Source organism: Corythoichthys intestinalis, chromosome 16 (genome assembly GCF_030265065.1).
Source record: "Corythoichthys intestinalis isolate RoL2023-P3 chromosome 16, ASM3026506v1, whole genome shotgun sequence".
NCBI lineage: Eukaryota > Metazoa > Chordata > Actinopteri > Syngnathiformes > Syngnathidae > Corythoichthys > Corythoichthys intestinalis.
Window position 1 is genome coordinate 19,758,555 of NC_080410.1, and position 15,286 is coordinate 19,773,840.

Consider the following 15,286-nt stretch of genomic DNA (forward strand, 5'->3'; position numbering starts at 1 on the left):
TGATGTTAAAAGTAGTAATACAGAAATATTAAATTAATCGACTCCTTTGAGAAATTTAGCCTTATACGCGATATGAATGGATTATAGCGTACCAAATCAAGGGTGTAAAGGAAAATTTGTATGGGTGCCTTATGTTCCTATTGTTCGGGTTTTAAGATAATAATGAAGTTGCTCAGAATATATACACAGGTCCTTCTAGAAAAATTAGCATATTGTGATAAAGTTCATTATTTTCTGTAATGTACCGATAAACATTAGACTTTTATATATTTTGGATTAATTACACACAACTGAAGTAGTTCAAGCCTTTTATTGTTTTAATATTGATTTTGGCAAAAAAAAAAAAAAAAAAAAAAAAGTCAAGAAAAGCCCAAAATCCTCATCTAAAAAAATAGCATATTTCATCCGGCCAATACAAAAAAAGTGTTTTTTAATACAGAAAAAGTCAACCTTCAATTAATTGTATCAGCTATGCACTCAATACTTGGTCGGGAATCTTTTTGCAGAAATTACTGAAGGTGTTATGGAGGCCCAGGATGCTTCGATGAGCTTAAACCCTTAAGCTCATTCACAATGTTGGGTCTGGTGTCTCTCAACTTCCTCTTCAAAATATCCCACAGATTCTCTATGGGGTTGAGGTCAGGAGAGTTGGCAGGCCAATTGAGCACAGTAATGCCATAGTCAGTAAACCATTTACCAATGGCTTTGGCACTGTGAGCAGGTGCCAGGTCGTGCTGAAAAATGAAATCTTCATCTCCATAAAGCTTTTCAGCAGATGGAAGCATGAAGTGCTCCAAAATCTCCTGACAGCTAGCTGCGTTGACCCTGCCCTTGATAAAACACAGTAGACCAACACCAGCAGCTGACATGGCACCCCAGACTATCACTGACTGTGAGTACTTGACACTGGACTTCAGGCGTTTTGGCATTTCCTTCTCCCCAGTCTTCCTCCAAACTCTGGCACCTTGATTTCCAAATGACATGCAAAATTTGCTTTCATCTGAAAAAAAGTACTTTGGGCCACTGAGCAACAGTCCAGTGCTGCTTCTCTGTAGCCCAGGTCAGGCACTTCTGCCGCTGTTTTAGGTTCAAAAGTGGCTTGACCTGGGGAATGCGGCACCTGTAGCCCATTTCCAGCACACGCCTGTGCACGGTGGCTCCGGATGTTTCTACTCCAGTCTCAGTCCACTGTTTCTGCAGGTCCCCCAAGGTCTGGAATCGGCCCTTCTCCACAATCTTTCTCAGGGTGCGGTCACCTCTTCTGGTTGTGCAGCGTTTCCTGCCACGTCTTTTCCTTCCCACAGACTTCCCACTGAGGTGCCTTGATACAGCACTCTAGGAACAGCCTATTCGCTCAGAAATTTCTTTCCGTGTCTTAGCCTCTTGCTTCAGGGTGTCAATGATGGCCTTCTGGACAGCAGTCAGGTCGGCAGTCTTGCCCATGATTGCGGTTTTGAGTAATGAACCAGGCTGGAAGTTTTAAAAGCCTCAGGAATCTTTGGCAGGTGTTTTGAGTTAATTCGGTGATTCGGATGATTAGGTTAGTAGCTTCTTTAGAGTACCTTTTCAAGATATGCTAATTGTTTGAGATAGGGATTTTTGTTTTTTCTTGACTTTTTTGCCAAAATCATCAATATTAAAACAATAAAAGGCTTGAACTACTTCAGTTGTGTGTAATGAATCCAAAATATATGAAAGTCTAATGTTTATCAGTACATTACAGAAAATAATGAACTTTATCACAATATGCTATTTTTTTTAGAAGGACTAGTATGTGATTTATTTTGCAGATTGTTCAATCAGTCCAAAGTTTCTGACTCACAAATACAGTCCTGGAATAAAAAGTAAATACTAATGACAATCAAAACATCACAAGTGTGAGTGACTGTGGAGTCCTTATTTTTCTTGGGATTTTTATTTAAAAATTTCTAAAAGCCCAAACAAAATGTCTGTATTGTACATTATCCCAAATTTTAACGAAGGTTAAGTCATTCGCTGCCATTGACAGTGATGGACATACAATCCATTTGGACTGGAAGGGCTGACAGCGAGCACTGTCAGTCCAAATGGATTGGACGTTTATCGCCATCAATAGCACTGAAACATGATCATTCAATGCCAGCTATACCAAGTTCAAATGAATTTGATTTCTGTCACCATCATGGCAGCGAATGAGTTGCATTAATGTAAAAAAAAAAAAAAAATGCTGACACATTTGGACCATGCCAGTCTATTAAACAGCAGCTCAGTTAAGTAGCATTGACTTTGTTCTTCTCTTTCTTCTGTTGCTCTTTCCGTTTTTGCCTTCCGAGCTGCCTGAAGAACAATCTCTTTGGATTCAAACCATATGCCTTCAGCCTCTGTTTACTAAACTCCCGTCCTCCAATTTTTACGCCAACTGTTCCTGTTTTGCGGTGTCCTCCCGATTGCTTGTGCTTCTTGGCCAATTTAGTCTTAACCTGGTCTTTAACCTGAACCTCTTTTTCAACTGGAAGGGAATGCTGTGGTTGCTCTTCTAGTTTGATCTTTTTCGTGAGAAACTCCTCTGGTTCCTCCACATCAGACCCAATCTCTCGAAGTGCTTTCACAGTCTCATACGATGGGTCCATCTTGGTGTCTGTGTCACTGTCCTCAGCTTCTCTGTTGCGCCTTTCAGCATTTTTCACACGGTCACGTCGCTTCTTTCCCATCGTGGCCTTTGCGTGTGACCCCTCTGTATCTTTGCTGTTGATTCAAACCAGATAACGATATAAGAAATGTCAACAGCCATGCAAGTGGATAGAAAAACAACAGCCTGTTCAACTCACTCAGAATACACAGACACGAGTATTTCTCTTTTCTTCTTATCGTTCTTTGATTTTATCTTGTAGTTCTTCAAATCATTCTTCTCTTCCTGGTCGGATCTGTATAGGTGACAGCAGGACAACCAATAATCAAAATGGGTGAAAGATGCATATAACTGTAAATTTAAAACTTGCGGTGAAAGCCCTATAATTAGGGTTGGTCAATATGATGATAAAATATGATTCTTTCTTTCTATTTTAAGGAAACAAACAGACAAAAAAAAAAAAAAAAACCAAGAGAGAAGGGTCAAAACAATTTTAACTAATCAAACGAGGAAGTATTTTCTCCACTAGAGGGCACTCATGCTCTTTGAACAAATGATGCTTCCTTTCTGTAGATTTTTCTCTCTCACAAGAATGTAATTATTTTTTTGGGTGGGGGTCTTAATGTGGTTATGTAATAGGTTATAGAGATAGAGAGATAGAGATAGAGATAGAGAGAGAGATAGAGATAGAGAGAGAGAGAGAGAGAGAGAGAGAGAGAGAGAGGCTATAACCCACTGAACACAAGAACAAGACTGCAAATATAATACAGTATTATAATAACAGTTCATATAGCTAACTTTGTGCTGAGAAAAAAATATATACCATTGTTTAAAAAACAAAATAAAACATTGTAAACAGTTACTCACAATGTTAATCACTACTTGAGTATTCTTTTCATCGAATACATTTTTTTACATGTACATGAGTACAATTTTTGGATGACTACTTTTACTTTTACTTAAGTAATATTATTTTGAAGTAACGCTACTCTTACTTGAGTAAGATTTTTGGCTACTCTATCCACCTCAGGCAATGAGTGAAATACTATTAAATAAAAAATATATCAACTTTAGCGCATTATTGGGGGCCATAACTGGTGTACATTTATTTTATTTTGATCTTATTAACACCTTTTCCTTATTTGATAAATTCTTTAACTGTATATATATGAAATACTACAAAAATAATGATCATTGATGGAAAAGAAAAAAAGATCCACTGGCATCCACATATGTGGACATCACTTTTTCGGTCATGTAGGTCACATTTATAATTATACACTTATATTCCAACTATTGTAGCCTACATTACCCAAAATACGATGTCCATGTTATGGATGCTAGGTCTTTACAGGGTTAAGTTTTTTTTTAATTACCAAAAATAGTTACTTGGCAGATAAAGGGTTTAAAACTTTTTTTTTCTCTTTTTCTCACCCTCATTTTTGCCATCAGCTCCAAAATATAGTAATTTCACGAAGGGAAAAAAAACTTTTTCATATAACAATCTAATGAATAACTGGATGCTAGATTTCCGTTTTTGTCATAAACAACATTTAAAAAATGTTTTTTGAATCATTTGCAATAAAAAAACATAATTCATAAATTTGATTTTTCACCTAATATTTACTCCATTCTCCATTCACTCATTATCTACCGCTTAATCCAGGGTCAGGTCGCAGGGGCAACAGCTTAAGCACGGAAGCCCAGACTTCCCTCTCCCCAGCCACTTCAACTTCTGGCGGGATCCCAAGGCATTCCCAAGCCAGTCGAGAAAGCATGTCCTGGGTCGTCCGGGAGGCATCCGAACCAGATGCCCCAGCAACCTCAGCTGGCTCCTCTGAATGTGGAGGAGTAGCAGCTCGACCCTGAGTGCCTCCTGAGCTTCTCGCCCCATCTCTAAGGGAGAGCCCCGACACCCTACGGAGCGAACTCATTTCGGCCGCTTGTATCCGGGATCTCTTTCTTTCGGTCAGTCAATTATATTATGTCCTTCATAGCATAGGGGGGCTGCACTTAATCCAGTGGTAGTATTAGAATATTTAGTATATTTACGTGTTGGGTTCTAGAACCTTATCTATAATTGAAATGATGTAATGATGGTATCAAGACGTTGATTAAGGCCGCTAAAGGCCCAGGTACCAAATGCACAACCCTTCACGATAAGATTCGGTACCTGAACATGCAGGTCTTTTTCAGAGAACACCATCGATTGAGCTCCCTATCTTCAGCACCCAAGATCTGTTGAATTTAAAGAGCTCATCAGTTGTAATTAAAGAAAACATTATTTTGTGATTTAGTAAGACGTGGTGGTCTGCTCAGAGAGAAGATTAAAGTTTAAAATCATTCCCTGGTCAGAGCTTTCCCCTGAAGGAGGCAATACCAGGTCATTCCAAAAACTCATCACTGCAGCACAGGGGGAAAAAACAAAGGCACACTGCACCGACCTGTGCGTGTACATACAGCTATGAATATCCAATCTTAAATGACAGCATTGGCAATATTTATGTTGTATTTATTTAAAAAACGGTTGTATTCGAAAAAGCTTTTCTGGACGGACTGCATGCATCAGGTTTTGACGTCGGGTTCTAGATATAGCAGATCGGAAAATTGTTCCTATGCGTACCTCATCAGTGGAGAGACCAAAGTCATTGGGTAGAACCTGCCTATAACGAAACCTACAAGGGAGGTCGTCGATGATGTCCTCGTAGTCCAGTTTATAGTATTCGTCCAGGTACTCCTCGAAGCTCTTCTCCTCTGAAAAATAATAAGTACTAACTTATATGACCGCAATATGAAAACCTAAAAGTAGTAGGCAAGGCATTTTAGAAGGTCTGCTGACGCTTACGAGGATCAAATACAGGCTTGTCCTTCGAGACTACTTCTGCAAAGTGAGACTTCTTTTTCTTCTTGCCCATCAGAGGTACATCAGCCTTCTTCATCTTCTTCTTCTGCTTTTTAGAAACATGCTGGCTGGGATCATAGTCGGCATCCATCTGTTTTAATATATAGGAAGATGTTACAAAAATTTCTTGACAAGAATTTTCCTCATACGAAGGATGAACTTACAATAAAATCCTGGTCATCACAGTGAGGCTCTGAGGCATCATAGTCTGCCTCATCATCATACTCTTCTTCTTGCTCTCTTCCCGTCCACGTGTCCCAGTTCCAGTGCTCTGTTATATACACAAACTAAATATATTCAATATGAAGAAACGTATTAAACGAGGCACACAAAGAAATGTGTTCGAAAACTCACAATCAATTGTCATGTACTGTATTATAACCTAGCATTTTGACTACCTTTTGAGGTTTGTCAAAAACTGCAACAAAAATATTTGAAGGCTTCATGAGAATTAACAGAGTAGCCGACCAGACTTTACCCTCAAATGCATCATCATCCTCAAACTGTGGTTTATCATCTTCTTGCTCGCCGTAGTACTTTTCGTCAAAGAATTTCTGCAAATACAGAGAAAGTTCGTACACATCAGGCATACAGTATAGCATCTAAAGATTCAACCAAGAACTTAATGGACCTGGAAAGCTTTAATCTGAAACCTTAAAAAAAAAAGAGACATAAATATACAGTCAAATTAAACCAACACAACGCAAAACATTGCTGTTCGTTTAATGTTCGCAAAAAGGCACTTGGGCACTCCAAAGAGGTTTTGGCTAAATATTTTGTGGACTGATGATACCAAAGTTGAATTGTTTGGGAGTGTCACACAACGTCATGTGTGAAGGAAAAATGGAACAGCTCACCAACATCAACACCTCATCCCCACCGTGAAGCATGGTGGAGGGAGCATCATGATTTGGGGCTGTTTTGCTTCCTCACGGCCAGGACAACTTGCAATCATTAATGGAAGAATTAATTCAAAAGTTTATCAGGATGTTTTGCAGGAAAACCTGAGGCCATCTGTCAGACAGTTGAAGCTAAAAAGAGTATGGATGATGCAGCAGGACAATGATCCAGAACACAGAAGCAAAACAACTACAGAACGGTTTCAGAAGAATAAAATACACGTTCTGGAGTGGCCAAGTCAAAGTCCAGACATGAACCCCACTGAGATGCTGTGGCATGACCTAAAAACAGCGATTCATGCCAGATATCCCAGGAATCTGACGAACTACAGCAGAGTTGTAGAGAAGAATGGGCCAAGATTAGTCCTGATCGATGTGCCAGACTTACAGCAAGGGAGAGGGAGTTCATGGCAACACTCAGGTTGGATTGCTAAATAATAATAATAATATTATGAAGTGTCTGGATTTGGATTGTCTTTTGTGTTGTTAGATCCAGTGTGCCTCCGTCAGAGGTGATTAAATGAAACCAATTGTATTGTTTTATTTTTTGTTGATGAGACGTTACTACTTAGCACGGAGCGTTAAGCTAGTTAGTTAGCGATTATGCTAATCAGTGTCTTAAGTGTCCGTTTGTACTACTGTATCGTGTTTTGGAGAAGCATATTGGCACTTGAGTTTTGTTAGTATGTAGTTACCTTTTTTTTTTTTTTTTAAATAAAAAAAAAAACACACACATATAAACCCATTCAGACAACAGCTTAGTCTCTCCTTTCAACACAAACTCCCATTCAAACTGTAAATTGTCATACGAGAGTGTGCTCTGAAATTGGATTTGGATTGTATTTATAAATAAATGTTTGATAAAGAAAACTGATTCATTAGCCTGCCTCTTTCTTATTCGATTTTATTGTTTAGTTTGTTTAAAGAAAATAAATGAGTCATGACATAATTTATATCAGCGCTTTATACACAAGAAAAAAAAAATGTCAATCAACTGCACTTTTTTTATTTGAATGAACAGCACTTTCTGATTTGTGTACATAGAAATTCTTTTTATGCTTATACGTAGTTAGAACTTTTATTAAAAACAATGTACGTAAAACAGTACAATTGTAGACTACAGTTAAGTCAGCAAGCTGTAATAAAACATTATTTTCCAACGAAATAGTCATCAATTTTGTTTTCATTGTTACTTACAACATGCCTAAAACCACCAAGTTAAATTGTAAAGGTCATTTGAAAAAAGTGACATTAATCTGATTAATCATTATGAAAGTAATCGTTAGTTGCAGTCCTAATAGCAACACACTAAACGTAAAAGGAGGCAACTATATCGAAAATCGAAATGAAACAAACGGATCATAGGAGTGAAAGCAGACTAAGTCTTTTATTGGTAGTAGCATGTACCAGGATAACGAGATTTCTTAAAAATTTACCAGTTTGCATGTTTCGAAAAAATTTGGAAATTACAATTTGCGTCATCAAAACTCAATATTGACCTTATCCTGAATATTGGCTACATGGGAATAAGGCCATTGAGCCAAAATATGCCTTTTTGCGATGTTTTACACCCACCTGCATGAGCTGGTCATGATGTTGCGGATCAAAGTCTCCTTCCAGATCAGCCTGATTAAAAGCCAGCTCGTCATTGCCAGTGAGTTTCTGAAGCAATTTTAGTTTCTCCATGATCTCGTTTCGCTTCAAGTTCTTCAATTGCTTCAACTGCTCCCGTTTATGCTGTTTCTCCTACAAAAGTTGTGGACGATACAGAAGATGGGGATAGGATTTCAAGCGCGAATCACACAGGGTTTTGCACATTTTCCTGATGCCAGCAACAGTTTTCTTTCTCTTCTAATAAACAAAACAGTTTGATAAAGTCTAAACAAAATAAAAAGAAAAACCCACACAGACTACGATCATTCTGATCAGAATTTGTATCTACTTCGCCTACTGTGCAGGAAGTGACCAAAAACCAACTTGAAGTGACGTACGAGGAAGTGACTCAAAATTAGCTCATTGCCTGCCATTGAGAAGAATTTGTGTCCAATTCATTTAAACTGGGAACACTGGCTTTGAATGCTCATTTTTAGTCATTTTGACTGAGAGGGGCAAATGAACGAATCTTCACCCGCCCCTCCCAGTCCAAATGGACCTAGTACTGTCAATTGCAGCCAATGAGTAATCCTGTGATACAATATGGAAGAAAATGACGGGCCTCGTTTTTGTCGAGAATATTTTGTTATGGTATAAATTGTATTTCTCCATCTGTTACGCTCGTGTTGTTTTTAATTGTTTATTTCCTACATTAAGCCTGACAGTTTTTTTTCTCACCACGGATATACCAATGTGCTTAATCAACCAAATTTCCACATACCATCTCCTTCCTTTCTTTGATTTCCTCTCTTTTGCGTTTTCTGCGATCATCTTTGGTGCGGACTGAAGTAGCAATGGTGCGAGGATAGGTCTTGATCTGTTCAGCATCGGGCTCCTCAAATCGGAAGTTGTAGCCTCGCTCAAAGTTCTCCTGTCGCACCAAAAACATCTCGCCTTCCTCTTCGGAATCATCCTGGATGACCTCCTCATAGGTTGGGATCCTCCAAATGATAAATTGTGTTGCGTTATTCTTCATGCACTGTATATTTTCACTTTGAAACTTCAATAGGAAGGAAGTGGGCTTGGCCAATAAAATCTATGAATTGAGTTTTTTTTGTTGCGGATGATCAAAAAAAGCTTAATTTGTTTTTTGTTTTTTTGTTTTTTTTTGTTGCTAAAAAGGAAATGTAGCAATCAGTTATCAAATAGATTATTATACAATAAAGATTTTGTTTCTTTGTGGTTATTTCTAAAGTTGCACCGATACCGATATCAGTATCGGCAGGGGGCGCCGATCTGGCCCGAATTGGTGGTATCGGTATCGACGAGTACCAACATTTAGGGCGCCGATACCATCTACTGGCATCACTTTAGCACAAATGAACTGTCCTCCCCACGTGATTCAACTTCCCAAATCCCGATGCATGACATCTGTATGTCTTTGTCTCGAAATTATCAAACGAAAATAACACCTTCGTTTTCAATATAAAGGATGTCCACTACAACGCATATCCGCGATGTTACGCTGCGTTTCTAACATAGCGTTCACAAACGAGTAGCATGCTTAAGCTAACGCATGCTGTTGTAGCGCCGATGGGATCAGACAGCTTAAGACCGTGAGAGACTAAGCAAACTCATGTTTTCATGATGAACAACGAGTGGCAAATTAAGAGCGCCGTACTTCAAAGTCGTCCTGTTTATGAAAGTCGATTGCCATATGCTGGTGTTGTGCTTGTGCAGTAATGAGCAGAAGTGACTTCTGTGGGCAGAAAACACTCAAGCGGCGCAGCGCGCACACTAGATATCATCAGATAGCAACCTAGATGTCCTATGTTAGATCCCATGCCAACTCTCGCGCGCACACACTAGATATCTTCAAATAGCAACCTAGATGTGCTACATTAGATCCCATGCCATTAGCTGCGTGAGCCCAGAGCGACGCGTAGTCCGTATACTACATTGATGAATTAGAAACCGCCATGACTGAATGGAAGTTAAGCAGGCCAAATCAATCCATACCAGTGACTATAGATAATGCTGCAAATACTGTTAATTCAGCACATGTTACAGATGGACTCGGACCACAAATAGGATGTTTTGCTTATATGATAAATATAGCTGCTAAGAGAGCTGCAGCAATCAACAGTGTGCCCCACTTTACAAACAGTAAAGATTGTTCTCAACACTTATATACAAAATTTCTTCAGCTCAGTAAGAAGTAAGCACATAAATATTATGCACTAAAATGCTTGTTTATATGATGGCACTGTTATTTTTGCTTGTTAGCAAATAAAAAAAAAAAAAAAAAAATAATAGTTGTATTTTCTGTTTCAGAGCATTAAATGTATTGAATTGTATTGAAAATCGTACCGAACCGCGACTTAACTGTATCGTTGCATCCCTTATACGTGTATATATATATATATATATATATATATATATATATATATATATATATATATATATATATATATATATATATATATTATAAACATATATACATATATATGTGTGTTTTTTTAATGCAAACAGAGTGGTATCGGAATGGTATCGGTATCGGCCGATACTGCACAGCCAGGTATCTATATCGGTATCGGGCCCAAAAAATGGTATCGGTGCAACACTAGTTATTACTTTTATGTGGGTGCTGACAGCACAAGTAGCAGTAGGGAAAAATATATTTATGACATAGGGATTGCACTTTATTTTGACTCAATATTTTACAAAATATTTACATTGGGTATGCAAGTGTGTCCAACAAGACCCAAAATGTGACGTTAACATATCTGGGCACCAGGTCTTCATTGAGTACCACTAATAGTGACTTGTTCAATAAAGAAAAAAAAAATTCGGTGATTTTTTTCCTACTGTTTATTATGCCCATGTTCATAGGGAACAAAGTTTACCCAAGCTAATTAAGAAAAAAGAGAAAGGCATACAACACCCTCGATTGATTGCTACTCAATGAAAAGGCAGACATAAAGTGTAATATAAATATATAGAGCACCTCTCTTCGTCTTCATCGTCATCATCTTTGTAGCGTTTGTTCAGAACATAGTCTCGGAGGAAACATTCCTTCTCATCCAGTTCAGGGTCATTCCAGTAGTCTCGTAGGTATTTCTGTGACAATGAAAAACAATTTTCGTTCCAACACATATAAAATGTATTTTTAGCTCATCAAGCCAATTTTATTACATTAGAATGTAGGTTTGAGAACTTGTTATGTTTGTAGGCAACAATATGACAACACTATATTCTGGTGTGCCAGCCAAGGATACCTATCTTTTAATATCTGTTGAGCACATCTCCATGCAGGCATGCAATAAATTGGCTGATGAAACAGCTTAGGAATACACATATACTAGTACTTACCATTTCCTTCACCTCCTCAGGTCCATCAAGATCTTTCTGCCCTTTCAGCCACTCCATATAGTCGGCTTCCTCTTTGTCCTAGAAACCAATAGACATGTGGAGCTATCATAAGTATTTTGTTATTCAGTCTACTGTGGGTACAGGTTGTGTTTTACTGTGTTTTATTAATCGGTGGATGGAAAACAACTTCATGGATTCACTGATCATTCACTGCCATTGAAAGTGATAGAAATCAAATCCATTTGAACCCTGATGGCTAGCATTGAGTAACGGTTTTTTAATGCCATTGACGGCGCTATACGTCCAATCCAATTTGAATGGGGGGCTGGCAACAATCAGCCCTCGCAGTAAACATTGATTGAACATCTAGCGCCATTAATTGCAGACAATGAGTAAAAGCGTATGTATCTGAGGCCATCCCCTTTAAGAGCATACTTTATTGTGTAAATAAATCACTTTTATCAAAAACAAACTCCTCCTAATGTGTCCCAGTGGCTGCTTGAGGGAATTGGGGGACCTCCTTTTTATAGTATAATGTACAGGACACCTTTAGGTTCTGTTTCTGACCTGTTCTTCCTGTGTTTTGATCCTCCTCGTAAGCAGTTGGGAGACCCCTTCTCCACTGCCTTCACTGCAGTCATCATCATCACTATCTTGAACAAACTTTCGGAAACTGAAACGAATTTTTGAGATCCGGGTTTTTGATAGGCGTCTTTAAGCTGCTGTTAAACATAGACTGACTTGACTTTCTTATTAAAAGAGATTGTAGGTACCTTTCTTTCAGTTGCTTCTGCTCTTGCATGTAGCTGGGGGAAGAGGCTCTCTAAAAAGAAAAAACAACTTTAGAACATTGAAAACACGTCTAAATTGATGGCTGCAATTTCAGCTCATGACAATACCCACTTCTAGTCTTTTTGCTACCTCCTCATCATCACTGTCACTATCCTCGTCTTCATATTTTCTGAAATATCAAATACACGTTGCAATTTAAAAAAGTGTGGACCTTTGACTTCATCCTAATTTGAGCAAGTCCAACTACAGCAGGTAAATGCATCCATGACACAGTACAACCCTAAATGTTCTTCCAACATATTCAGTTCAGTACTTCTCAAATAGTGGGGCAGGCGCATGTGACCTCGGGGAAACACTTCTTTTTGCCCTATGAGAATAAAGTGTACCTCTACACCCACTCAGTAGGTGGCAGTGCTCTCATTTTTAGAGTGTGCGCAGTATTTTTGAACAGAATAAGAGCAGACAGAAAAGAATACACTAGGAGATGAGTAAAGACCAGTCCGTTTACTGTGTGCAAAAATGTTTGCAGAGGACAGCGGGAAGTCAAATCAATTAAAACGTCACATTAGAACCCGATCACATTGATAAGCCGCTTGATTGTTTTTCAGCGAAAACGTGCCGAATACTGCCAGGAATCGTCCCTCTTTGTCAATGTTATAGCAGTAAACCAGTGCAAAATAACACAACACCATAGCAAAGGAGCTGATACTGGCTGCAGCAAAAATACAAACGGTCCCTCTGTCCAATGACGCTGTCACTTAATTTGAATTTATTATTATTGATTGATTTTATGAAGTTTTATTTTTCAGAATCAAATGGTCAAAAAAATCTACCTTGAGTGTATTTTTAGTTTGGATATGACTTTTATACTCAGGCAAATTGATGCGCCTTAACTCTTTTTTTGTTACAGACAAAACAATGTTAATAAACGTATACTTTATTCTAAGTTGATTTATATTACTTTTTTCCTTTGATATAAAAGGACAATGTTATGAAGAGGTGTACTTATAATTTTCGAGACAAATTGTACTATTTACAGCGGCGGCATAGTTTTTAACACAGCATAGTTGATAAAGACGTTTTGACCCCTTTTTAGGGCACTCAATGAACTCATTGGCTGCCATTGAAACATGAACATTCCCAGGCAGTCCTCCCAGTTGAAATGAATCGGATGTCTATTGTTGTCAATAGCAGGCAATGTGTTGAACACTATGAAAAAAATCCATTTGTATTACTTGGGGCCATAACCATAGGATATCATCATCATTAAAAAAAAAAAAAAAAAAAAAAAAAACTGAATAAAATCGATTTATCGTCCAGTCCAACCAGAAAAAAACACTGAGTACTATGAGTAGGTCACCCACCCTTCCTTCTCGAGTATGACTTTGCGCTCATAGTCCTTCAGGTACATGGGCTTAACTTTTGACTTTGAGGTGGAAGGTTTCACGTCAGTGTTGGGTGAGTCTGAGAAAAATCGTTTAGTCGGGGTTAACACCATGAATCAAAAGGTATTTATACAGCGCTTCTCACACATAAAATGCAACGCAATAAACTTCATATAGATTAAATTAAGGCTAATTATCAATTAAAATTTGTATCACCTTCTGAGTAGAATTTGGCATCTTTTTGATAGATCTTTGGGTCTTTCTTCTTCAGGAGTGACAATGTCCTGTAAAAGTCCCTTTCAATTTCTGGATCCAACTCCTAAAGGGTCGATCACAAATAAATAAATTAATCTGATTTGTTGAATTCATATTGATGAATTGAATATCGCAAAACGATGCCAACCACTTCACTGTCGTCCGAACTGGACTCAGATGACTCCGACTCATCGTCATCCCCTCGATCTCCATATCGATCCTTTACTGCACGACAACAACAACAACAACAAAAAATGTCAAAATGGTAAGAACCCGTTAGCTTCATTCCACGTTGACATAGCCAGCGTGAGCGTAAATTAAGACACTTACGTCTCTGTAGTTCTTCCTTCTCTCGATATCTATCATATTTCTTTGCGAATTGGGTGTTAATTTTAAATCCTGTTTTGTCAGACATGGTTCGGTGTGGGTTTTGTGATGTGTTTATAATCCAGAAGCTAGATGAACTAGCATCACATAGTAGAGATGCGCGTGCATAGACGTCACATATATACACTTAGATGCTTTAAGCCCAATGTGGGCCAAAGGGAACGAGCGTCGTCACTTGTCGGCCATTTTGTGTCGGAGCAGTTCGAGAAATATAACATTATAGTCATAGAAGCGTGTACTTTTTAAAAATCAATATAAATTGCTTTATTTCCGAACGCTTTTTAGACATCTTAGTTTTTTTTTTTTTTTTTTTTTTAAATAAACGTCAAAGATGCAATAAATTCATATGTATTTTTTTTCCCAACATCCAGCCTCAATCATAGCCACGTTGATGTGATTTGTTATAAATCAAACTGTTTGTAAATCTACCAAGAATTCAGCCAGTTGCGAGTATTTTAGTGCTTTATCACCGGCTTTGGCGGTCAGCAGGGATGAAATACGATCATAGTTATCCGATGCAAGATGGCCGCATGTTACTTTCGCCGCCGTCTCAGTTTTTGGACATCTAGCATTACATATTTGATATCGATGGAAGAGTGCGTGTGGAGGCTAAACACGTGTTTTCCGGTGTACATATCTTGATTGTCCTGTAGAGGGCGCACTAACTCTGCAGTGCTGTTTTGGAAAAGTAAGGTCAGCAGAGCATTTGCAAAAAATAAAAAGAAAGTGGATGATTTAAGATGTAATTCAAATTACATGAAAAGAAATCCTTTTTAAGATAAACAATCCTGCTGGAAAGTGGGCCTCATTGGCTTGGAATCTTGACCTTTCACTATGCAAGGTTCTAATAATATTATTTACAGTCTATGATTTAATATTCCTCAATCGCTGATATAGAATAATGTTAGCCCTTGCTCAGGGCCACCAAGTAAAAACCACCATAAATATATTTACAGTTCATACTATGTATAAAAAAATACATCTTAGACCATCAATGTGAAACCATCAAAATGAATCAAATACTGCAATAATTTTTATACACTTATATGCAAAGTTGCACGAACGCTGTTCAGTCTGTTTACTACAAATACTA

General features: G+C 38.1%; 1 protein-coding gene and 1 non-coding gene across 2 annotated transcripts; both read right to left on the reverse strand.

Moving 5' to 3' along the window:
* Positions 1-487: 487 nt before the first annotated feature.
* kri1 (KRI1 homolog) lies at positions 488-14,305 on the reverse strand. The gene is made up of 18 exons (XM_057860563.1): positions 14,137-14,305; positions 13,955-14,031; positions 13,768-13,870; positions 13,531-13,630; positions 12,278-12,335; positions 12,148-12,197; positions 11,942-12,047; positions 11,375-11,452; positions 11,010-11,122; positions 8,784-9,003; positions 7,985-8,155; positions 5,989-6,064; positions 5,675-5,781; positions 5,454-5,601; positions 5,232-5,362; positions 4,782-4,846; positions 2,808-2,903; positions 488-2,724 (listed from the first exon to the last, which is right to left on the reverse strand). The coding sequence occupies exons 1-18, from the start codon at positions 14,219-14,221 to the stop codon at positions 2,250-2,252; spliced, it is 2,259 nt and encodes a 752-aa protein (XP_057716546.1). The 5' UTR covers positions 14,222-14,305; the 3' UTR covers positions 488-2,249.
* Positions 4,920-5,017, reverse strand: LOC130904992 (Z30 small nucleolar RNA). Its single transcript, XR_009060995.1, has one exon. It is a non-coding gene; the product is annotated as a Z30 small nucleolar RNA (small nucleolar RNA).
* Positions 14,306-15,286: the final 981 nt, after the last annotated feature.

What these genes read in the sequence shown, in the direction of transcription:
- kri1 (XM_057860563.1), bottom strand. Translation starts at nt 14,221, where the DNA reads ATGTCTGACAAAACAGGATTTAAAATTAACACCCAATTCGCAAAGAAA. An exon ending in GTTCGGACGACAGTGAAGTG is followed by an intron (nt 13,871 to 13,954) that starts GTTGGCATCGTT and finishes TCGACCCTTTAG; the next exon opens with GAGTTGGATCCAGAAATTGA. An exon ending in TGCCAAATTCTACTCAGAAG is followed by an intron (nt 13,631 to 13,767) that starts GTGATACAAATT and finishes GATTTTTCTCAG; the next exon opens with ACTCACCCAACACTGACGTG.